Below are 26,046 nucleotides of genomic sequence, written 5' to 3'. Positions count from 1 at the left end.
TGGTGGCGGGGGTGGTCTAGAAGGCGTTAATGGGGGGGGGGGGGACATATATAATACTTTCAGCAATAAAGATTTAACTAAAAATGTTTTTATTGATTATTTTAGAGAGAGAAGGGCGAGGGAGAGAGAGATAGAAACATCAATGAGAGAGAAACATCAATCTGCTGCTTCTTGCAAACTCCTACTGGGGAATGAACCCTCAATCCATATAGGGTGACCTTTGGTGCATGGGACAACACTCAACCAACTGAGCCACACCAGCCAGGACCCCAACAATAATTTAAAGAAAACATTAGCTCTGCTTATTTATTGCAATAGAATTTTCATATATATTTCATTGAGACAGTGATTGGATTTAGGGAAGGGGAAAAGCAACATGTATACATTACTTATTTAATAATCAAATACCTGTCAAACACAGAATGAAATACATTCTCATGTACTGATAGAGTGTCATTTGGCTCAAATATTTTGGAAAGAAATTTGAAAAAAATAATTCTGCTCTTTGTTCTGATAATTTTTATTTTAGAAATTTATCCTATCAGGAAACAATCCTAAATAAAGAAAAAAGTTTAATAGCCCTAGCCGGTTTGGCTCATTGGTGGAGCAAGGCCCATAGGCTGAAGAGTCCAAGATTCAATTCTGGTCAAGGGCATTTACCTTGGATGCAGGCTTCATCCTGGACATGGTCAGGGCTCATGTGGGAGGCAACAAGTCAAACCAGTCGATGTGTCTCTCTCACTTGATGTTTTTCTGTGTTTCTTCCCATCCCTTCCACGCTCTCTAAAAATCCATGAAAAAATATCCTAGGGTAAGGACCAACAACAACAAAAAAAGTTTAAATAATTTGTTGTTTACAACTATCAAAAAAAAAAAGAAAAGAAAAGAAAATGCTGATAAAGATGTAAAGAAAAAACTGATAAAAAAATTTTAGATTCAAGATTAAAGTCACATGATTACAAATGAAATAAACCATATAAAAATTAAGTGGGCATAAATGTAAAATTAAAATATTGAGGCCTCAGACTCTATTTTCTTTTTATTTGCAGATGCTGTAGTTTCTGTGTCATATGTGACTGCAGTGGTGGGTCAGTCTGTCACGCTACCCTGCATCTTTGCAACAGCTCATGAAATCTCACCCATGTGCTGGGGTCGAAGGGCATGTCCTTCATTCAATTGCTCAAATGAACTCATAATGACCGATGGCTACCATGTCACCTTTCAGAAGGACAAACGTTATAGGATGAATGGAATCATTTCCAGAGGGGATTTGTCTTTAACCATACAGAATGCAGCCCTGTCTGACACTGGCACCTATTGTTGCCGTATTGAGTTCAAAGGGTGGTTTAATGATTATAAAAAAAACATATTTTTGGAGATAAAGCCAGGTGAGTTTGTCTTCCTGTGATCACTTCATGTGCAGGAACTGAGATGTTTACTGGTTGGTAGTAATATTCTCTTCCCTTAAGAAAGAGGAGGTTCCTCAATCCTGCTTTTAATAACTTTGGGGAAATAGAATTACTTACTTGTGTAGAATGAAGTGTTAAAAGAATCTAGTGTCAAGAATGTAGACTAGAGGGCCTTCCCAGTCTGCAGACTATCTCTTAAAGCAGTGCTTCAAAAATGCTGGTTAGTTCATGAAGAGGTATTCATGGCTCCATAGGGAAATGAGGTGAATATTTTTCTCAAACTAAAATTATTTAATGTAAACAACTGCACTTTTTCTCTGAGATGATGTCATTGAAAATTTATAAAATGAACTTAACATTTTAAACCTAACATGGAGATTTTCAAATGTATAAAGTAGACAATATTGTATAAGAGATTGTCAAGTAGATATATTACCAACTTTGACATTTACCAACTCAATCTTGTTGCATGTACATTGTGTAGGCATATACTGTATAGTCCCATCCCCACACTGTGCCCTACCTTAGATTTCATGAAGCATAACTCACATTATATTGTAATATTGCTTGTTTAAAAATTAAAATGACTTTATTGCAATATAAAAACTGATGCATCCCAATAACTGTATTAGTTGCCTTTAAGATTTTCATGAAATTCAAAACTCTGGCAAATTTACATTTCTTCTCTCTTGAGATAGACATTATAATGGCCCAGGTTTCTGAGTTCTTCCTTAATCTCCTTTCAGTCAAGTCTTATATTGACAGTAGAATATAATATTTGTGGCCTTAGTAAGCTGAATCTCTATCTTTTTTTTATTAAATTAAGAATCCTTATGCCCTAGCCGGTTTGGCTAAGTGGATAGAGCATCAGCCTGCTGACTGAAGGGTCTGAGGTTTGATTCTGGCCAAGGGTACATGCCCTGGTTGTGGGCTCCATCCTCAGTGCAGGAGGCAGCCGATCAATGATTCTCTCTCATCGTGAATGTTTCTATCTCTCTCTCCCTCTCCCTCTCCCTTCCTCTCTGAAATCAATAAAGAAATATATTTATTAAAAAAAAGAAACCTTTATTTTCAACCTCTCAAATTTTGGACTAGGTTATTTCCTTTAAAAAGGCAAGCAAGAGCCCTAGCTGGTTTGGCTCAGTAGATAGAGTGTCTGCATATGGACTGAAGGGTCCCAGGTTTGATTCTGGTCAAAGGCACATGCTCGGGTTCCAGGCTTGATCCCCAGGACGGGGTGGGCAGGAAGTAGCTGATCAATGATTCTTTCTCATCATTGATGTTTCTATCTCTCTCTCCCACTTTCTCTCTGAAGTCAATTTAAAAAAATATAAAATTGTTAAAAAGGCAAGTAAGATAAGGTCAGTTCAGATGGAGAAAACAGCTGACTCTGTGGAAACCATATCTGGGAAGCAATTCAGAGAAGCCAAAGAAGCTGATGAGATAGCACTCTATAGACAGATGTGGGGAGGCAGCATGTGGAGAAGAGATTATGATTATGAAATCTGGGGAGTTGTGAAATTATTTTGATCTGTCTGAATTTTTAAATGTGACATGGAATGGAATAAGTAGGAAACTTTACAGTGCCTCCCGATCCTATGATATTTGAGCCTCCAATAACTAAGTCTTCGCTTAAGTTTTCTTTCATTTTTCACAGGCTCAGCTTACTCCTCACATCTCTGTTAGAGCTTTTCCTCACCTGCATCTACACTTATATCTTCCTAGCTTCTTCCTGGGAAGATATTTTCTACTGATGAGGACAAGTTTATTACTAGACCTGTCTTGGTTTTCTCTTCTTTATTGTTCATTGTGCTCCTTTGATCAGATTTTTTTGCATGCTTGCTTTTTTCTCTATATTAGACTTTTAAATGAAGGGAAACGATTAGACTGTATACTTTTTTTTAAAAAAATAAATCTTTATTGTTCAGATTATTACAGGTGTTCCTCTTTCCCCTCCCCCCATAGCTCCCCTTCACCTGATCCCCCCCCCCCGCCCTTACCCCCCGCCACTGTCTACTTCTTAAAAGCCTCTGACTACAGTTTAGATCAGGGTCAGCCAACATTATAGCCCAGGGCCAGATTACATTCAAAACAGGCCCACCATTTTTTTTTTTTTTAATAGATAACCTTTATTGGAACAGCTATACTCACTCCTTGTACTATCTGGACTGTGGCTGCTTTCACACTGACAGAGTTCAGCCGTTGACACTGAGGCCATAGGGCCCCTAAAGCCTAACACATTTACTATCTGACCCTTTATAGGAAGTTTGCTGACCTCTGCTTAAGACTAATGCCTTGCATGTAATAGATACCAACATTTGTTGAAAAAGAGTTTAGCCTGTTCAAGGCACAGTTGGGCTTAATTGCAAATGAAACTGATTCTTTAAAAAGAAGAACTTTCAAACCAATTATCTACTCTCTAGGGGTTTCTTTTATAGTTAGTCGAGTTGAGTTTAAAGGAAGCTTCTTGTAAAAAAAAAAAAGGTGGTTGGTGAGCAGAATGTACACATTCATGAATCAGGTCTTCATAGATCTGCATTTTTGCCAGGCACTGGGTTTGGGCTGAATTCTAGTGTCAGCACTCTCTGGGTAGCTCTGAGACCTTCCATAAGTGGTTTTGAATCCAACACCATATTTGACACTGGAAAGAGACAAAGTTACTACCTACCCGTGCTCTAGTCTACCTTCCAGCCAATATATAAAGTGTCTGTGTGATCTAGGATGCTAGTGGGTGTGAGTTAATCCTCATTTAGGGTGCAGGTCTCTTCGGAGGGTATCCTCAAGGCTGAAATGAATGCTATGTAATAATTAATATATTTTTAACTTTCTGGGCATAGAAATTATTTTGTAATTTAGTCATTCACCACTGAGAGGACAAAGACAGGTCCAGGCTCTAGACATTTTTTCTACCTCCCTGATGTTTAAGAAGATACATAAATCTGATATGCATGGTTGCTCTTCTCAGAGTGCTTCAGTGTTAATACTGGGATCCTTTCTCAACTCTGAACCTGCTAGTTTATATTCTTGCAATACAGCTATCTCTGTTTTGATTGGCTTTTCTTCAAGACCTCCCCTGTAAGGATCTCATTGACCAAGGACAAGATGTAATAGTTCAGGGCAAATTAGTGCCCAGATTTGCTTGATTACAGTTTCTCTGGTTATGTTGATGTACAGGCCCAACACAAAGTTCTTGTTCCCTGCTGCTTGATTAATCCTTGCTTTCATGTTGATTTCTAGCTCCACCTAAGGTCACCAGTGTTCCACCACCACTTAAGGTCTTCACGTCTGCTCCTACAACTCCAGCACCCACACTGAACCTTCAGACAGGTAAACTTATGTGTTTCTGAGGCCTGAAGCCTTCTACTGAGTGGATGAAGACCACCAAGTATGTGTTAAGGCAGGGTTACCATCTATACTAAAGGTTTTCCCCTGGGTTCCATAGGGCCTCCTGTGATCTGTGAAACCTTGTTGCATTTTACATGCATCTTCAGAGTGAAGGGTCCAATTTAAAAAAAATTAGATTCTCAAAGGGTTTAATCATCAGCCAAAAAATACCCAATACCTATGATATTGTACAACTAATTATGTGGATTTGGTCCAGTTGGTAGTGGTTTATGAGTAAAATCTAGGTAATTCCAGAGAAAAAGGGAAATCTGAGTGGAATTCCTTTAGTTCTCTTTGAAGTTGGATCCTTCATACAAGGATAACAAGCCCACCACTAGTTTTACCTATAATATTTTATTGAAAGAACCATTTCTAATCATTGTACCATCAGGTCTATGGCTGCTTTCACAATGACAGAGTTGAAAAAAAGCCACTGAGACTACAGCCGCCAAACCCTAACACTTTCATCTGGCCATTTACTGAAGATTTGCTGACCTGTGATTTAGACTAATACTTGCATGTAATAGATACTGACACATATTTGTTGATTTATGTTTTTTGCACTTCATGGCAAAAATTGGCTTGCTTCCAAATTAAACTATCTCTCCAAAGAAGAGCTTTTTAACCATGGGCCTCCTGTGCAAAGGTTCTCTTTTTTCTGGTTAGTAGAGTTGAGATTCAAGGAAGCTTCTCGTGGGATGCAAAGATGCCTGGTGAGAAAAAAGTACACATTGTTGCTCAGGCATTCATTGATGGCCTTTTGTGCCAGGCACTGTGTTTGTGCTTAATTCCACTGCTACCTCTCTCTCTCTGGGTAGCTCTGAGACCTTCTGTAACTGCTTTGAAATCCTAGATCTGCTCTGTCATGGAAAGAGCCCTAGTTATTACATTTTTCATCTCTTAATTCAAAAGGAATTATTGGTGGTCTAATTCACCTTTCAGTCAAGGGTATAATGTATAAATGGTCCGTGTGATCTAGCATATACTTGTGGTGTGAGTTAATTTAGGGTGCAGGACTCCTGGGAGGGTATCCTTAGGACTGACTGAAATGAATGCTATTTATTGGGTAAACATTCTGGGCCTGGAACCACAGTTTAAATCTTAGTCATTCACCAGAGAGAGGACAAAGTCATGTCCTGGCCCTGGACACTTTCCCCATCTCACCAATGTGTAGAAGGATATGTAAAGCTGATACACATGGCTGGTGTCTTCAAAGTGCTTCAGTGCATAATCCGAGTAACCTTTTTCACATCTAAATCTCCTGGAATCTGTACTTTTCAATGCAGCTGTTTCTTTTTTGAAAGCTGGTCCTCAATTCCAGCTCTGTCAGATTCCAGTAGACTAAGGACAAGGACTCTGAGCTCAGGGGAGATTAGTGCCCAATTCTGCAGGGGACAGTCTCTCATTGGATATTTGTGTGTGGGTCCAGCACAGAGCTCTCATTCTCTGCTGCTTGATTAATGCTTGCTTTTATGTTGATTTCTAGCTCCACCTAAGGTCACCATGGGCCCAACATCACCTATCGTCTCCATGTCTGCTTCTACAAAGCCAGCAGGAGGTCAGCGGAAATTCAAGACAGGTAAACTGATATGTTTTCCAGCCCTTGGCTTTCTTGTTTTATATTTTTGTTGATTTCATTGATTTTTTACAGAGAGGAAGGGAGAGGGTTAGAGAGCTAGAAACATCGATGAGAGAGAATCATCGACCAGCTGCCTCCTGCACACCCCCTACCAGGGATGTGCCCGCAGCCAATGTACATGCCCTTGACCGGAATCGAACCTGGGACCTTTCAGTCCACAGACCAACGCTCTATCCATTGAGCCAAACCGGTTTCGGCTATTTTTGTTGATTTCAGAGAGTAAGGGACAGGGAAGGAGAGATAGAAAATCAATGATGAGAGAGAATCATTGGTTGGCTGCCTCCTGCACACCTCCTATTGGGTATAGAGCACAAAACCTGGGCATGTGCCCTTGACCAGAATTGATCCTGGGACCCTTCAGTCTGTAGGCCAACACTTTATCCACTGAGTCAAACTGGCTACGGCCAGCCCGTGGCCTTCTAATGAGAGGATGTAGATTGCCAAGGGCATGTGTTAAGGTAGAGTTACAATCTAGGGTATGAATTCTTTCTTAGTTTCTAAACATGGGCCTCACAATATCTTTGAATGTCTGTTCAATATATATGCACTTTTTAAAAAAAACCTATAAGTAGTTTTAGAGTGAGGGAACCTATTTTTTTTTAACAAATGAGATTCTCAAAGGGATTTTTTTATCCCCAAATCTCAGACATCTTGGACATCTAATGCAGATGGTGAGGATTTGGCCTAGTGGAGCACAGGTTTATGAGGAAAGTCTAAGTTATGCCAGGAAGTAGGGATAGGCTAATGAGAGTCTGTCCTCATGTTCTAGACATTTTCCCCACCTCATGCGTGTTTATGAAGATACATACATCTGATATGCATGGCTGGTCTTCAGAGTGCTTCAGTAAATCACAGGTTTCCTTTTTCACCTGTGAAACCCCTGGAAATACACTTTCTCATACAGCTGATTTCTTTTTTCCAGCGTGACTTCAAGCCCTCCCCTGTCAGAGTGTATTTGAGCAAGGACAGGAACTCTGAGCTCTGGGAGATTAGTGCCCAATTCTGCAGGGGAACCCAGTCTCTCACTGGTTTTGTTGAGTTCATGCTCAGCACAAAACTCTTGTTTTTTCCTGCTGGATTTATACTTGCTTTCATGTGGATTTCTAGCTGGACCTGAGCTCACCAGAGTCCCAAGATCACCTGGGGTCTCCTCCTCTGCTATAGCACCAGTTCACCTGTAGAACATCCCAAGAAAGATAGTGATGTGTTTTTGAGCCCGGAGGCCTTCCAATGAGAGGAGGTTGATCACCCAGGCTATTATCATAAGGTGGAAGTATAATTTAGGATTAATGTTCTTCCCTGGGTTAGAAATGGGAATTTCACAGTAGCTGACAATCCTCATTCCAGATTTCTTGGTTTCTTTGCAAGTGTAAGTATTTTCAGAGTGAAGAGACCCATAGTTTCTTTTAAATCAGATTCTCCAGGGGAATAAGTATTAGCCCCCCAAACCCCCAGACCATTTCTCTTTGACCTCTACTGAGAATGGTGTGAACTTGGCTCAGGTGAGCACAGGTCCACAAGGAGCTTGAAGTGGAGATCCTTTATCCACTGTGAAGTCAGAGCCTCATCTGGAAGGTAAGGCTTCATCAAGATGATCATTTCCTGTCTCCTGTGTGACAGAATTCATTTCCCTCCCAATTTACAATTTTTAATTTACTTATTATTTTAAATTACAGTTGATGTACAATATATTAGTTTAGGTGTACAACCCCATGATTAGACATTTATGTAAGTAACGAAGTGATCACCCTGATAAATTGAGAATCCATGTGACACCATATGTAGTTATTATAATATTACTGACTATATTCCTTGTGCTGTTGTTTATATCCCCCTGACTATTTATGAAACTGCCAATTTGTACTTCTAAATCCCTTGACCTTTTTCACCCATGCCCCTAACCCATTTCCCATCTGCTAAGTTCTTTAGAAGTATTATATTACTTGATTCTCATGACAGCCCTACCCATTGTAGGTGTGATTCAATTCTGTTTTATATTTGTTGGAACCTAGGCACAGAGTCTAATTGTATTGTTGAAAGGCATATGGGTAGAAAGTGGTTGAGTCAGGATTCAGTCTCCATTAGTTTGAATTTGGAACTGTGGTTATAACTACTAGATGGTGTTTCTCCATGAGGCCTGAAGTTATATTAGGATGAATATGTCCTAATCTGACACCCTCACTGAAAAAGCCCTTTATATAATACCCTGTCTTTTTATGTCATTCAGTGACAGTTTTGCTTCTAGCATTCTTTACTTTAGTATGTAACATAAAAATTGAAAAAAAAAATGCTGTTTATACTGATGACAAAGTAAATATCTGATTTAAGGATTTCAGGAATTTAGTATGTATGGCTTATTTTTTCAATTCAGGCTACGTGCTTCACACCTCAAGTTTCCTATAGTTAAGTGTTTAGATGTAATACAAATAGAGAATAATTTGACATATGTGTCAAGAAATAGCTTGGCCTCCTGTGGACTACTCAGATCCAAGCCTTCTATTTTTAGGATTAAAAAGAAAACCTTTCGTGAAGATTTTCAAAACCTTCAAAACTTTTTGACTCCTTGAGGTTGTCTGGTTTCTGGAGAGTAAAAGACATGTCTCATCCTCTTAGCCAGAGAAATGTGAAGGAACATTGATTTTCCTTAACTCCCATTGAGTCTTGTGTATATTTAGCCATAAGAGATCTGAAGCATTTGGGCTATAAGCCGAGTATGGAGGAGAGGGCATTAGGTTAAAACTCAGATTTTAGAGCCTTAAATATATGTAAGAAAAATAGCTTTGTTCCAGGCAGCTGAACATACTAGAGAATCTGTTGACTTTCTTCTTTTAAACATATATTTTTATTGATTTCAGAGATGAAGAGAGCGATAGAGATAGACAGATAGATAAACATCAGTGATTAGAGAGAATCATCAATCAGCTGCCTCTTGCATGCCCCACACTGGGGATCAAGCCCACAACTGGGGTATGTACCTTGATGGGGAATGAAACAGTGACCTTCTGGTTCATAGGTCAATATCAACCACTGAGCCATACAGGCTGGGCGTGTTGACTTTCTTAATATTGATTTAGCTTCTATATACTTAATTTCACATAGTGTGTGCCTGCAAAAGTGTGTGGATTAGTTGACTTGGTTTAGTGAATGTACATAAATTTTTTACTTCATTTAAAGCAGAGATTCAGAAGAAAAGATCTGTGTGACCTCCTGGGGAGTATTAATTGATTATTAATTGAATTGAGCCTTATCTTTATCCTGATAGTTTCCTAAGGAGTTTGAGTCTAGAGTTGAACTTCACAGTACAGGAAGGAGGTGAGCACTGGAGCTAATTCAATGCAGAGACATTTACTTTACATCCAATCCCTGCCTGTCCCTAGTGCCTCCAGCACATGCTAGTTTCTTAAAATTTTCATGGAAAGGTCAGATAGAAGATTATAGGAGGAGGGGAGCAAAGAAAGATGTCCACAGCTTTCTTTCCCAGGCGGCTGCCGAAGATGGCGGAGGGGCAGGTCCTGGTGCTTGATGGCCGAGGCCATCTCCTGCGCCGCCTGGCGGCCATCGCGGCCAAGCAGGTGCTGCTGGGCCGAAAGGTGGTGGTTGTGCGCTGTGAGGGCATCAACATTTCTGGCAATTTCTACAGAGACAAGTTGAAGTACCTGGCCTTCCTCCAAAAACGGATGAACACGAACCCATCCCGCGGCCCTTACCACTTCCGAGCCCCCCAGCCGCATCTTCTGGCGGACGGTGCGAGGCATGCTGCCCCACCAGACCAAGCGAGGCCAGGCCGCCTTGGACCGCCTCAAGGTGTTTGATGGGATCCCACCACCCTATGACAAGAAAAAGCGAATGAATGGTGGCTCCTGCCGCCCTCAAGGTTGTGCGCCTGAAGCCTACCTGGAAGTTTGCCTACCTTGGGCGCCTGGCTCATGAGGTTGGCTGGAAGTGTCAGTCCGTCACAGCCACTCTGGAGGAGAAGAGGAAGGAGAAGGCCAAGATCCATTACCGCAAGAAAAAGCAGCTCATGAGGCTGCGGAAACAGGCCGAAAAGAACATGGAGAAGAAAATGGACAAATTCACAGAGGTCCTCAAGACCCATGGACTCCTGGTCTGAGCCCAATAAAATTGACTGTTATTCCTCATGCTTGGCCTGGCCTGCCCTTCCTCCATCGCCGGCCTAGGATGTGGGGAACCCCAGGGGCTGTTCTGGGGCCACAGGCACCTTACCTTGGGCCTTAGAAGGCTGGGGACACAGCGGGGCCTTAGTCACTGCTATTTAAAGAAAGGCCTTTTAGAAGTTTTACATGGCCTTGTCAGTTGGGCGTAATTTGCCTGTGACCTACTCAGAGTTTTAGGAAATCAGCAGCTGGAACAGCTAGTTCCCATTCAGCATGTATAAACTGGAAAAACTCTTTAAACTTCCCACATGATACTAGACTGCAGCTGTTAGGATGTAGCAAATGCGTGGGGGCAGGATGGACCTGGTATTGTATGGAGGGATTTACAGATGCACAGACAGGACGGCAGCCACAGAGTCTCAGGCATAGCACACGTTCCTGTACCTTGTGATAAAGAAAAAAAAAAAAAGAAAGATGTCCACAAAAAGTCAAACTTCGGAAAGAAGTTAAGGTCAAGAGGCCTTTTGCACAGACCTAAGTTGGATAGACAGATCATCTGCTTTCTTGTACTGTCCTGTTCTTTGTTCCTAAAGAGAGCCACATCTTTTTATAGGGTTCAGTATTGGAGGAAAACTTGAAATGGGTTCAGAAGATCAGTAAGGTTGATGTAAAGATGGTGGTGGGAAAGAGGAAACAGGAAGACTGAGGAAAGGCAATAAGGAAAGCCCAGGTTTGAGAATTCTTGCCCATCCAAAAACCACTAATTTGCTCCAAGTTCTGTGGTGCTATCCGGAGAGGGAATATAAGATTTTATAAAGAGGCAAGTGATACATAGTGGTGTGTTTGATAATTCTTAGTGAAGCTTTTTGGTGAGAAATGGAAGATGAGTCAGATAACACAGGAAATCAGTCATACAGAAGGAGTGAGCAGAATGCAACTGCAGAAGGAGCCGGGGGTCATGGTCTACCAGAAGTCTGACTTTGAGGGTTGTGAATCATTACCAAGTTGAGAGATTGGACAATGTAGTCACCTTGAAGAAACTTCAAGGAGTTATATGTTGTGAGGATGTATCCCATGCTGGTACATATGTGCGTCTCTCTGGAAAGATGTGTGGATGGATAATTTGGTACTTGAATGTCAGAAAATCCAGATTGGGGTTATTGTGAAGATGAGAGTACAGATTAGTGTAAATCTGCAGGCCTTGTTTTATAAACATGAAATGTCATTTGTATGGATAAAAGCTTAATCGGGTATCTTACATAAGATGTGCTTTTGTAGGCATTTTGCATTTAGAGACATCTTAACCCTTTGCACTCGCTTGCTTTTTTCTCGATTCCTTTATTCTAATGCTAACTGTGTCGAGTCACACTCGACATCCGAGTAACCTTTTGCACTTGGATGTCGAGTGTGACTTGACACGGTTAGCATTAGAATAAAGGAATCGAGAAAAAAGCAAGCGAGTGCAAAGGGTTAAAAGTGTGGAAAGTGTGAAATAATTCTTTCTATAGATAACTATCCAAAACATTATCTATATCAGATTTACTGCTGATAATAAAAGACCTAGATGGCAGTGCAATGCCTCAATGTTATCCTATCTAATAAAAGAATAATATGCAAATTGACTATCACTCCAACACACAAGATGGCTGCTTCATGTGGTCAAAGATGGCTGCCCTCATGTGGACACAAGATGGCCGGCAGGGAAGGGCAGTTGGGAGGGACCAGGCCTGCAAGGGAGGTCAGTTAGGGGCGATCGGGCCTGCAGGGGAGGGCAGTTGGGGGGGAGGAGGGACCAGGCATGCAGGGGAGGGCAGTTGGGGATGACCAGGCCTGCAGGGGAGGACAGTTAGGGGTGACCAGGCTGGCAGGGGAGAGCAGTTAGCGGCAATCGAGCCAGCAGGGGAGCAGTTAGGCATTGATCAGGCAGGCAGGTGAGCGGTTGGGTGCCAGCAGTCCTGGATTGTGAGAGGGATCACAGATTCGAGAGGGTGCGGGCTGGGCTAAGGGCTAGGCTAAGGGACACCCTCCCCCCCCCCCCCATGCACAAATTTTGTGCACCGGGCCTCTAGTCTTGGAATAAATTTCTAAGAAAGAGTTGAAGGTAATTCCCAATTTTAGGTTTGCTGCCTATTTTTGTTGGGGCTGGAGATTTTTCTCTACAAATAGAACAGAGCTCTTTCATCCTTTTTATTTCAGAAACCACTTCATCTTCTGCAGTGCAGACAACAGAAACCCAGCCTATCAGACCACAGGAAACAAGTACGACCAGCTCATCATTGAACTCTTCTTGCCCAACAGGTAACTGCATTTTCTTCCCTGAAGACCTAGAGCATTCAAAATTTGAAAGTCATTGACATGTAGTTAAGAGCACATATTGTGACATGAGTGCTGACACTATAATCTGCTATGTGACTGAAACAAATGTCTTACCCTCTCTGAATCTGTTTTCATTATTTCTAAAATGGATGGATCATCACTGATCATGTGAAGTCCTTGTAAGGATTAAATGAGATGAAGATCTTGGGACATAGGTATAAGGGGATAAGTGATAGATACAATAGCAACTATGACTATTACTTAGTTGTCCAGAGTACACATAGGTGGCACTTTTAACCTGGTTCCAAAATGGCCTTGTGCTCCTAAAATTATAGGTAAAACTTTGTATCTAATGCATATTTTTCCCATAAAGAAGAAAAAAGGGGTCCATTTTCACAGGTTCCATGACAAAATTGTTATGAATCACACCTTACAGGATAGATTAATAAATGCTAGTAACATGGTTTAATTCTTACAATGCCTATTGCATTTGGCCATATGTATATATTTTTTGGCTATACTTTTTATTCATTATTTCCTTTATCGTCAGAAAGCAATGCAAATATATTTCATGTTAATAGTGAAAATTCAATATTTTTATAATTCTAACCAATTTTCATTTTGTTGAACAGATGGGAATAGCACTGTGACCCAGCCTTCAGATTGCAGTTGGCAATATAATGAAACTGTAAGCAAGTTCCTTCCTATTTTATTAGCCATATTCACTTGTATGTCTCTCTGGAAACAAGTTGTATTTAGAGATTACTTGTGTAAGGCTACCTGACAGATTGATTCTTTCAGGCTAAGAGACAAAGAAGAAAAGAATTTGTTTCTTAAATAGGGGTCCTTTGATTAATTGGTAAAATTCATATAGATACAGGCAGACCAGCTTGTTAGAAATGCCTGATAAGTGATGTTTTATTCACACACATCACACAACACTCACACACTTACTCTCCTGGCCAAAAATTTGAACAAAAAGGAATGAACTAATTCAAGGAGAGTGAGTTAACATAACATTCCCAGGAAGACTTCAATTAACATTAGGAGAATAACATGCTTTGTGTCACTATGGTGGCATGGAGGCTGTTATAAACAAAAATATTATGTATGTGAAAATGTGTTTGCTTTGACATATGCCCCCCAATATCATTTCCAACCTGAATGCCTTCCATATAGAAATTTTGAGGCCAATGCTGAGATTTTCTCTACCTGATTTAATAAGTTTCCCCATAGGATGACTTATTAAGGTGTTAATGTGTTAAACAACTTTGTGATTGAGTTAGTGACTAGGTAAAAGAGTCAGGATTCTGACTCCAGAGATTAAACTTTGATGCAGTAAGGAGCTTAATCCTTCTCACTGATCTTCCACTTGCTTTCTGTTAAAATATCTACCTTGTGGGATCTTTTTAGTATTAGAACTAAGCTATTGAAAGAGGCCTGGCATGATGCCTGGCATGTTTTAAGCTTATTCTAGGAAGGGGATACTTACAAACTGCACCAGGAGATTTAAGCAAAATTTGCATTTCCACCCAATTGCACATTTTAAGTTCATTGTTAATCAGGGTTATGTCTATGAGCAGCTACTTTCAGGCCCATTTCTATAGACATAGATAGAATTTTGAATTATGTTAAAAACATAAACACTGTATCAAAGGCCAAATTCAACAATTCAGCACATTCAGATAGCATCAACAAGTGAACTTATATATGAACAAAAATTGTTTTTTTTCTTTTAATATAAGAGGATGTAGCTTATTGTAATTTTAAAAAACAAGATGGATAATTTACATATAATAAAGAGCAGCCGTTGAACTGTATGCTTTGAGCTTTGACAAACACATACACCCACAATAATCTCACACAATCACATATAAAATATTTCCACATCTCCAAATACATATTGAATTTCAAATTGTCTGAGAATTTCACCATGATTACATCATCAGGAGATCATTTGTTTTTGCCCCTCATGATCTAGAAATAGACTAGAGCTAATAAAGATAGATGTGTCTGAGTATGTTATTTTAAGAAATGTTTTCTGCTCATAATTCTAACAAGATGCTTTTTAAATCTGCTGGTATTTTCTTAGCACATGAGCTTGAAAAAAAATACACAGAGGAACACCAGTAAGTTATACATTGGAATCTGCATTGCTGCCATGATATTGCTCACCATTTTCGCTGCCATACTTACCAAAAGTAAGTCGTTTGACCATTGTGCCTGGAGCCAAACTACCTGGATCCAAGGAGCTTCACACACCATGTACTTTTGACTTCACATAACGCCCCTGTTTCATAACCTTGTTCCTTTTGTTTCTTAAAAATATTGGCCTCTAAAGAGAAAAAGAAAATTTAAGTTCTCCACAAGAGAAATAAAACACTAAGAAATAAGAGTTTGTTGGGTGGAGTTGAGATTTGGAAGGCAACAAACCACTGTACTAAGCAGATTTGTTCCCCTCAAGGGCCCATTTTTGCTCCCATGAAGGAAAATATTGTTGTGAGTCTTACAACATTTCACTTAGCTGAAGAGGCAAATGAGACATTGGAGGGAAACAGATTTCAGGCCAAGGCTAGAATAACAGATTTCAAAAACTAGCCATGCCAGCCTTCATGAAAAAACCCACAACCATCCATTTTTAAAAATGAAATATTATTAATAATTGTATTAAAGTAAGTTTGGGCATGTGTGTGAATACACTAAACCATTAATAATCATGAGATAGTTTGCACACTGGGGCTTTTTTTGGGTCCTACAGAGTCAAAAGGTGTTACCTGAAATTATAGGGAAGAGTGTAATCTGAGTTTCGTTTTCCTCTTTTAAAAACCATTCTTCTAAATTTATTCTTTCTCTAAAATCAATGAAAAAATCCCAACATATCCTCGGGGAAGGATTAAGAAAATGAAGTAATAGCAGAAATAATATGTACGTTTTAGAAAAGGTCTCATGAATTCTTTGGCTGACATGTTTTATTTTCTCTTCAACTCCTTTCCAATTTAGAATATTTATGTGGGAAAAGAAAGGTGTTACAAATAAGGTAAGCTTGAAAGGTTTGTCTCAATGCTTTTTGATGTTCCCACTCTAATAAAAATAAAGAAAAAATTATCTCTGTTCCTCTCCCCTTTCTCCTGAACTCTCCATTTTAAACCCTGGATCCTAAAAATTCTAGTTCAATGAGTGCCTCTATCGCTGTCCACACCTTCCAATGATATTTTTAGCTATCTATATTTCCCTAAAACTACTACAGAAACAGCACCCCAACCCTAAGCTCTTAGAGCAAGAGAAATCACAATAGTGTTTGATGAAATTATGTTTGGATGAGTTGTTTGGTTTCTTCTTGATTTCATTCCGTGCTTTCTTTACTGAAAGCCTATTCTATTCCAAAGAGATGAACAAAACAGACACAACAGAGAAGTAAGTCACCAGGGTCCTTTTAGTGCTTCCAGGCAAATAGCATGGGGAGTGTAGACCAGGGTAGTGGGCTGTGTGAGTGAGCCTGATGGAGTAGGAGGCCGCTGGCAAAGATCTGGAGGAAGACAACTCCAGGCTGAAGCAGTCCCCCATCCCCTGTCATCTCACACCCAGCATGCTCTGCTGCTTTACATTGGTTATGTGGCCTCATAGGCATTTGATGTATAATTTTGTAAATCTAACCTATTGCCCAGTTAAAGTTTAAGTCCTCTTTGAAGGGGACCTTGCTTAATGCCCAAACTGTACTAAAAGAAGCAGGCTACTTGGGGTTGGTACAAAGAAAAGGGGAGAGAGAAAAAGCATTTATGATGACACGTTTGGGGCAGCTATTTCACACTGACTCATTTTCAGCTGTTATCACCTAAATTGGTTCTCACATGTATGCCTGGTTCCTTTAATGATCTGAGTTGAGTGAAGACTCTACATTTCAAATAATTTCTGGGCAGGCTCAGGTAATAAAAACCATCACTATCTACAAATTATAAAACTGCAGCTATATCAAAACTCTACACATAACCTTTTTATATATTTGGTGTGTGAGTGTATGTGTTATGAAAGTCATCTAACTCATGGCATTCACATTTTGACCATAAAGACACAGTAATATTTTTGACACCATGATCCAGTAAACACTTATGTGAAACAGTATTTTGCTACTTTTATGCTCTGCTATTTTGTATTCTCTGTTTATCTGAAATACAGGAAGTAGGCCACTTCCTGTATTTAATAACCCTCTATAAAGAGCACAATCCACAGTTGGAAATACACCAGCAAAACAATTTCATAGCCACCTTTGTGAATATGCATTTGATGTCTGATAAGTGTCTTAGATTTTTTAAAAAAATAATATTTTTATTGATTTCAGAAAGAAAGGGAGAGGGAGAGAGAGTGAGAAAAACACCAACGATGAGAGAAAATCATCAATGGTTGCTTCCTGCATGCCCTACACTGGGGATTGAGCCTGCAGCCCGGCATGTGCCCTGACCTGGAATCGAACCGTGACCTGGTTCATAGGTTGACGCTGAACCACTTGAGCCAACGCCAGCCGGGCCTGTCTTAGATTTTTGATTTATGTATTCTAGTACATGGAGCTCTTGAAGGAGAATAGTCTGAATACACCTTAGGTGGTTTTTTTTTGGTTTTTTTTTTTTCCAATCTTGCTTATTAAACAAACTTCCCCACAATTTAATATTTACAACCCTGGAATCTCCTAGTCATTTAATATGTTATGTGAATGGGACTCTAGTGTTGCAATAGTCAAACGATCTGTTCATTATTTAGAAATGATATGCTTTTCACTTACTCATGTTATTCTTTTTGTAGCAAAGAACCTGTGACCGGAACTGCACAAAATGGAACTTCAGTGCGCTACCAACCACATGAGAACCTCTGCTTTGAGAACGATCTTTACAACGTTTATCAAGACCCAGTGGTTCTCTTTAAGACTTTAGGCCCTTGACTGCAGAAAGCATTGACTATATCTCACTATGTCAGTTCTTTTAAGCTCCAGGATGATTTTTCTGTCTATATTTCATGGTGTTCCAATCTGTCTGTGAGGTTGGTCAGAGTATCTTTAGCTCATCAGTGTGAAGTCAACCTCATTGGTAATTAGTATTAATTTTTTATATTAAAATTGGCTCAATACTGGACATCGAAATTGGGTCTCAAAAGAACTGTTGGTCCAGGGGGAAGCTCGCTACAGATTGATTCATTTGCCTGTCAGCATAAATATTATTGCTCGTCTCACATTCAGTTCTTATTAGTATATATCTAGTGACATTTGATCTCATTCATCTAGAGGAAATGATGAACAACATAGACTGAGGAACAAGAACAGAACCAGAATCAAGGAGGCATCGATCGGACTATCGGGCCTCAGAGGGAGGATAGGGGAGGGTAGGGGGAGGGTGGGGGGAGGGGGAGAGTTCAACCAAAGGACCTGTATGCATGCATATAAGCCTATCCAACGGTTAAGTTCAACAGGGGATTGGGGCATGCGTGGGGAGAGGGGTGGGATGGGAATGGGGGGATGAGGACAAATATGTGACACCTTAATCAATAAAGAAATTAAAAAAAAAAAAAAGTATAATAAAACCTGGAACTTAAAAAAAAAAAAAAATTGGCTCAATTTTTCTGGTCATAGCAGAGCCTTCTCCTAAATATGAACTGAACACTTTAGAATTATATATTCTGTGCAGACCTTATGAATACTGTATCCATTAAGAATTCTCATTGGGTAGACATGAAATGAACCAATACCTTGGTCACTAAAGCTGTCACAAAGAGGGGAATAGGACTTAAAATCAGAAAATTTGATTTGGTACTTAAATGAATTCACTTGGAAGTATTTCATGATTAACTCGTTTGTTTTTTTATCTGGCAATCAAAACATTACATTTCTTAAGTTCCCCCAAAGGTTTCAAATTATGGAGGAATACAGATTTTTATTTCCTTCATGGGGAAATAAAGTCAGTGTGATTTCATCATTAGATCTGTTTTTTCATGGCTCTGAAAATATGAGGTTTTAAGTGCTTTCCTTGGGGCCAGGGTGGGGTGTTTAAAAGAAGAAGCTAGGATGGTGAGTGGGGCAAGTAAATAGGTGAAGAAAATCAGTGGCCATGTGATTTAACACATGTATGCTATTTCTGCTACATCTGTGCCATGGATAGACAACCATCAGGGATTCTGAACTAACTTTTAGAATGATGCAGTACAGAGATAAATAAAAGGGCAAAAGAAAGGGGGAGGTTAGAGAAAAAGGCCTCTGCCTTAGAAAAGTGTGCAAATATAATAGTGCTGTTTGAGAATGTTACTAGTTTCAACTGGAATTCTAAATTGTCCCCAAACCACTTTGTTTATTAAAATTATTTTAGAAGGATGAATTTTTTTATATCATTAATTCCAATGCTATTATTTTCTACAAATGGATTAAATTTTTGATTTTGCCAAGAGAGTTAAAGCCAAAAAAGGTAAGGATATTTTAGCCACCAGAAACATTTTTTTTCTTATTATCAGAAACATTTTGACATGAATAGTTTACAAGGCTGGATAGTAATTTCAATTTGAGTTAATTCTGAAATAATTCACACTTGATGTTCAATGCTACCCACACTAAAGTAGCTTAGGAGGGCTAGATGCTTGTTTTTGAAGATCAACGTTTTTGGCATGTAGCTACGGAATTCTAGAAAATTATAGCACATCTGAATAAAGGTTATAGTATGTGGGCAAATAATATTGTTAAGCATTGTCTACTGGGTTTCCCAAATAGGGTGAGATTAATATGGCTTATACATCTTTGTTCAAACTACAATGTTTTTCTTTTAAATTCAAGACAACATGCAGGAGGCAGCTTCTGTATATTGCACATTGATGTTTCTCTCTTCTCCTTCCCTCCCCCTCTAAAAATCAAACTATTCTTTTAAACAAACAAACAAATGAACAAATAAATAAATAAGCAAGCTGGTGTGGCTGCAGCAAAGTGAGTGAGGAGGTTTGGAAAGAGATTAGCTGGAGACCTGGGCACTTTCTCTCACAGGGGCTGGATGCAAAGGGCCCTATGAACACATGTTTGAGAAGGCTCCCACTCTTAGGAAACAAAACAAAAGGGTTAGAACATTTAACCCTTTTCATGTAAAGGGTTAAACATTCTATGCATCACCAAATTATGATATCACTTATTAATGCCCTGTCTGGAAGTAAAGAGATAATTTATCTTTTGCTCTCCCCCTAATCAGAGGCTTTGGTCAGTTGGTTTTGGACAGCTTTGAGTGATCTGGAGATACACAGCCTCCCAAGACCATCTCTTTTGAATCTTTATTACATCAGTTTTTCTGAGGCAATAGAAAAAAGTCATGGCTTCATCCAGAGAAAAGGTAATGGTAGCCATCAAAATGTAAGGTGGTGCCTTATCGGCCTTGACTACTAGATGTCAGCGTGGTGTATCTGGGACTTAGAATACCTGGGAATTGGTTTACTTCCCCAATGTCCCCTGAGCCCTTTATCACCTAGACTCCAGTGTAATCTAAAAAACCAAGATCTGCCCTGCTGGTGTGGCTCCTTGGTTGAGCATTGATCTATGAACCAGGAGGTCATGATTCTTTCTATTCCTGGTCAGGGCATAAGCCCAAGTTGTGGGCTCCATCCACAGTGTGGGGCATGCAGGAAGCAGCTGATAAATGATTCTTTCTCATCGAGTAGAGGCCCAGTGCTTGAAATTCATGCATGGGTAGGGTCCTCAACGGCTGCTGGCCAGGGCCTTCATTCCACTCCACCCCCTGGTGGTCAGCTCATATCATAGCAAGTGATCAAATTCCTGGGCAGTCGAACTCCTGAGGGGACACTTTGCATATCAGGCTTTTACATATATAGATAGGTATTTCTCCCTCCCTTACTCTTCCTCCCTTGCTCCCTCCCACTTTCCTCTGAAATAAAAAATATATTAAAAATAATAAAAAACCAAGATCTGATTGTGTTCCATGTTAGCTGAAAATCCCCCCACTGCTATTCAGTGGGTAAAAGACCCTAGTCCATTATAAGCCCCTCACCGATTTCCCATTGTCTGCTTTATGCAACCCCTCCCCGCTGTACTCTAGTGGAGAGAAACGCCTCAAATGCCCACTCACACTCCGAAGCTCAACCCATCTTTGGGGAAAGCTTGTCTCCTGTATTTTCACTGGGCATATGTTTAAGGTTCAGCCCAAATGTCACCTCTTAAGCCCTGCTGGATCTTATCCCTATAGTCAGAATTAATCTTTTGTGAACACCTCTATGGAGTGTTTTGTAGCCACTGGACAAATATGCCAGGCATGGTGCTATTGCCCAGCTTGGGTCATTCTGCATGAGGCCAGGGCCCTACCTAGCATGTGGGGCACATCTGGGTAAATTACAGAGATACTCCCCTTTTTTGGCTGACACAGCCTCTGAGCCAGGACAAAGGCTTGTCAAATGGAATCTGTCCAAACTATAAGCATAATTAGTGACTGTAGTGACCCTATAACTTAGTGCTTTGTATTAAGATGTGTGGGTTGAGGACGCTTTGTATATTGAGCTCTTTGAAGGCAGTGTATGCAGTTTCTCAGCACCCAGCTTATACGTAGCAGGTGCTTAGTACATACCTATGAAAATTGGGGAATAAATTGAAATAATGTTTCCTAGAACCTCCCTGTGTGTGCTGTGGAAGAGAAGGTGGGGGAAGAGCTAAATGTCTTTAAAACTTCATGAGATAGAAACCACTCTGTTCATATGACTGGCTGGGGTTTGCGTGCACCTCAAGGACTCTCTGAGACCCGTGCTTTGCAACCGTGGCTGTACATTAGAATCACCTGGAAAGCGTGGCTGACTATGCCTGCCCAGACCAAGTCAATCAGAATCTCAGCTGTGGGGCCAGAAAGAGTTTCCCCCCGCCCCAACGTGATTTCAATGTGTAGCTGAGGCTGAGAACCACTGACCTGGAGAGACTTGGTGAGGGAAGGTGAGAACTTGTGTTCTTGTTCTGTGTGAGGAGAGCTCTGGGAAAGCATAAAAAATACAGACTAAAACAGAATATCAACAGCGGGCTGCGACAGGTGAACAACAAGTGGGCCGACCCAGGGTGACTAGATCTTTCCTGTGTCTGGCTGGCATGGCAACAGCATTATATTGGTGGCAGTCCTGGGAATGAAAAAATGGATGCTGCCATGTGTTTGAAAGCTTCTCAGGAAGCCAGCCCGCAGCTGTCTAGCTGACTGTCCGGGCTTCCTAAGAACTAAACGTTTTCTTCCACAAGTTGTAAAAGTAAGCAAAGCAGAAAGTCCCTTGGCCTGTGAGGGTTTGCTCTAAGGTAACCTTCTTTGTTTTATACTGTGGACTGCTGAGATGGGGTTTGCTCTGTCAGGCAAATGCTGAATCTGCTGAGCCTATAAAAGTACTTGGAGGATGACAATTGGTTAGTGCAAGATGAAGATACAAGGAGGGGCATCGTAATGTTTGCAGTAAATTTTTTAAAGGCCAGAAGCCATTGCAGTTCTGCACACATTTCTACAACTCTTCCTGGCAGCGAGAAAGGACTTCTTTGAGAGAGGACAGTCAACTTGGTCCTGTCAGGGGCAGGAATTGGGAGAATGACCCTTGCAAATGCCCAGTGAGAGAGCCTTGTTGGGATTTAGCTGAATTTTTGTTCTTTTTTATAGCAGCTATATTGAGAAATAATTCACATACCACATTCTATTTCATAAATATGAGCCCTAAATGCAAGGTTAACTGACTCTGCCTTACACTTCAATATGGGCATTTGTTGGTTGTTATTATGTGGGCATACATATCAAGGACAAATATCAATTTCATGAAACATAGTTTATAGTGGAACAATCTGGAGCTTAGGGACTTGTGTTCTCATTTGAAATCCTGTGTTTTTGGGCAAACCAAGCTTCTCAGGTCTGTTTCCCTGTCTATAAAATGAAGAGGTTGACTGTGATCTCTTGAGTAACTGCTAGCTCTGTGATGCTCTGCAAGTGCTCACACTGAACAAGCTGGAAGTTTATATTAAACTAGAGGCCCAGTTTATGAAATTCATGCATGGGGGCGGTCCCCTCAGCCCAGCCTGCACCCTCTCCAATCCGGGACCCCTCAGGGTATGTCTGACTGCCAGTTTAGGCCCGATCCTGCTCACCTACCTGCCTGCCTGTTTGCCCCTAACTGCCCCCTGTGCTGGCCTGGTCCCCCCTACCCCACTGGTCTTGTTTCCCCTAACTGCCTCCCCTCACCCCACTGGCCTGGTTGCCTCTTAATGCCCACCCCTGCCAGCCTGGTCGCCCCCAACTGCCTCCCTATGCTGGCCTGGTCTCCCCTAACTGCCCCCTCTGCCGCTTTGTTGCCCTCAACAGCCGTCCCCCCCCCTGCCAGCGTGGTTGCTCCTCATGGCCCGCCTGCCGGCCTAGTCGCCCCATGCATCCTGCTGTTCAGTCGTTTGGTTGTCCCTCACTAACTCCCCTGCTGGCCTGGTTGCCCCACGCAGCCTGCTTGTTCAGTCATTTGGTCGTCCCTCACTAACCCCCCTGCCTGCCTGGTCGTAGGCAGCCATCTTGTGAGGGCATGAAGGTTAATTTGCATATTATCTCTTTATTATATAGGATGTATTGTAGCCCTAGCTGGTTTGGCTCAGTGGGTACAGCAAAGGCCTGTGAACTGAAGGGTCCTGAGTTCAATTTTTGTCAAGGGCACGTGACAGGTTATGGGCTTGATTCCCAGTGTGGGGCATGCAGGAGGCGGCTGATCAATGATTCTCTCTCATCACTGACATTTTTCTCTCCCTCTCCCTTCCTCTCTGAAACAAATAAAAATATATTGAAAAATGCATTTGATGGCACATAGGTGGGTGACAGGGAAATGCAGGAAGGAAAGACATAAGAAGACCACGGGTTTTGAGAAACTCCAGACTGTGATCTCACTTGCCTTTTGTAAAGAACCCTTGGCTTCTAAGTTTCCCAGACAGAAGTCACTCTCCCAGGGCTGAGAATGTTTGGGTCTGAGATGTTAGCTCAGTGATGGAGAGTGTAGTGGTAATTCAATACTTTTCATCAATTTATGCCTGAAACCCCTGGGGTGGGAGGGGACATCTTGTGTATATGAGATAAAATAGAATATTGAGGTCCCTTTAATTCCACCCACAGGAGATGGAAAGAAGAAAGAAGCATTGGTGACAAGACTGTTTCTTCCCTAAGTGGAAGAATTTAAAAGTTCAGATCGAAGTCAGAATATTAACACAAATTCCTCATTTTGTAAGTTTTGTAAATGAGGAAACTGAGATCCAGCAAGGTCTCAGTTTGATGTAGGCCAATTTGAGTTAGAGCAAGGCTAAGAATTAGGCTTGCAATGGAATGGAAAGAGCCCATAAATGTGAGGGCAAGGAACATGCCATTCATTGTGGTATTCTCCAGCTCCTAGTCCAGTGCCTAACACATAGTAGGTGCTTCATAAGCAATGGTCATCACTGACCAACTGACGGACTTTCTGAATGAATGCATGTGTTTCTACCTTGTGTTCCCTGGTAACCAGCTGGACCAACACATGATCCATTTCAAGCAGAGGACTATTTAATTGGAGGTATCAGAAGGCTTCTTTACTTGCCGAGTGACACTTTTCTTGAACAAGTAACACTTCTTTCTGAGTATTGCTTCCTCTTTGTTGATACCATCAGAATAACTATTAGAACCCTTATAGGATGTGTGGTGGAGTATGACAGAGAACTGGGGTTTCCTTTGATGTGACTGTAGAGATGGTGACATTAATAGAGGAATGATCAATAGTCTGACACACTAGTGTGCTGGTGTGGCACTCAGGGAATTGGCCACCATTTCTGTGATTATGGAGTAGAGACACAGTTGCAGGAAGTATCCAGTTCAATTTGAGAATTAAAATGGCACCAAAGATATCCATTCTTAAGCTTTTCTTGTACAGAACAAAGGTTTTCACACCTTTGGTTTCACTGTGTCCTTCTATGGCGGCTACTACTTACATCTAAGTCTGGACATGGACTTTTGCAATGGGATAGTGCTAGATAAATATATAAGGATGACCTTCACAATGTTTGCAATAGTGAAAGTTTGGGAACAACCTAAATGTTCACAAACAGAGAAGTGGACAAAATAAGTAAATTGTGATATATCTATGATGCAAACAGTATAACTGACTAAACAATGATATGAAATGTTTCTAATTCATAATATTACTTGGAAAAAAAAGAAGAGGAACAATGTGTATAGTAGACCTCCTTTTGTCCGTTTTTGTTGCAGGGTGTGAGATGATTCTTTATGTATAGATTCTGGGAAGGAGATCTGGGAAATGGGAAAGAGCAGAGAACAGACTTTCCATACATAGTTTGGATTTATACTGTTTGACTGTTTGTGTATTTATATTATTTAAAAGGCAATTAATTTTAAACCTCAACGTAGCCAAATATTAGCTTCTTATTCAAGCAAGGGTTTTTATTCATTGTGTGCCTGGTGCTTTAAGAAAAAAGGAGATAAAGAGGGAATGTTGCTAGCATAATTGTCCTTCATTGATGAACTGATAACTAGCCCATAGAGCAGAACTGTTTTCCTGGCTGACAATGAATGTTTCATTTTCTGACTATTTCCATCAGCCCTGCCCTCCATTGTTCACAGGACTGGGCCACAAGTCTCTCCTAGAACATTGGTTCTCAAAGTGAGGTTCCACACCAGCCATGTCAGCAATTCCATGGAATTTGTTAGAAATACAAATTTTTAGGCCCCACCCCAGACTGAATAAATCAGGAATTCTAGTAGTTGAGCCCACATATCTGTGGTTTTTAAAATTTATATATATATTTTTATTTCAGAGAGGAGGGAAGAGAGAGAGATAGAAACATCAGTGATAAGTAAGAATCATTGATCGCTTCCAAAACGCCCTACTGGGGATCAAGCTTGAAACCCAGGCATGTGCTCTGACCGTGAATTGAACCATGACCTGCTGATTCATAGGATGAAGCTCAACCACTGAGCCATGCTGGTCTGGCCACACATCTGTGTTTTAACCAGAATTCCCAGTGGTTAAGATGCCCCTTAAGTCTGAGAGTCATTGCCTTAGTGGATCCTCCTTTAAACTGGAGAGCAGCAGTGGTTTCTTTACTCTGCAAGCATTACTTGAACTTTTCCTGAAGTGGACCAATCTCACTCATTGCCTGCATCTTGCTCTCCTTTTCTCTTTGTCTAGGGTC

The 26,046-nt window shown here is 40.7% G+C and overlaps 1 protein-coding gene and 1 pseudogene across 1 annotated transcript; both read left to right on the top strand.

The window, feature by feature from the left end:
- Positions 1-1,195: 1,195 nt before the first annotated feature.
- LOC103291636 (hepatitis A virus cellular receptor 1) lies at positions 1,196-20,362 on the top strand. Its single transcript, XM_054716753.1, has 8 exons — positions 1,196-1,388; positions 4,647-4,736; positions 12,744-12,845; positions 13,496-13,551; positions 14,956-15,064; positions 15,864-15,900; positions 17,658-17,938; positions 20,069-20,362. Exons 1-7 carry the CDS (start codon positions 1,196-1,198, stop codon positions 17,791-17,793), a joined length of 723 nt encoding a protein of 240 aa, XP_054572728.1. The 3' UTR covers positions 17,794-17,938; positions 20,069-20,362.
- Positions 9,921-10,571, top strand: LOC103291611 (60S ribosomal protein L13a-like; annotated as a pseudogene).
- Positions 20,363-26,046: the final 5,684 nt, after the last annotated feature.

Source organism: Eptesicus fuscus, chromosome 6 (assembly GCF_027574615.1).
Source record: "Eptesicus fuscus isolate TK198812 chromosome 6, DD_ASM_mEF_20220401, whole genome shotgun sequence".
Lineage (NCBI taxonomy): Eukaryota > Metazoa > Chordata > Mammalia > Chiroptera > Vespertilionidae > Eptesicus > Eptesicus fuscus.
This window is presented reverse-complemented; position numbering and strand designations above follow the sequence as displayed.

Coding starts and splice junctions, on each gene's coding strand:
- LOC103291636 (XM_054716753.1), top strand. CDS start 1,196: ATGACCGATGGCTACCATGTCACCTTTCAGAAGGACAAACGTTATAGG. Junction 4,737..12,743: donor CACACTGAACCTTCAGACAG/GTAAACTTATGT, acceptor TTTTTATTTCAG/AAACCACTTCATCTTCTGCA. Junction 12,846..13,495: donor GAACTCTTCTTGCCCAACAG/GTAACTGCATTT, acceptor TTTGTTGAACAG/ATGGGAATAGCACTGTGACC.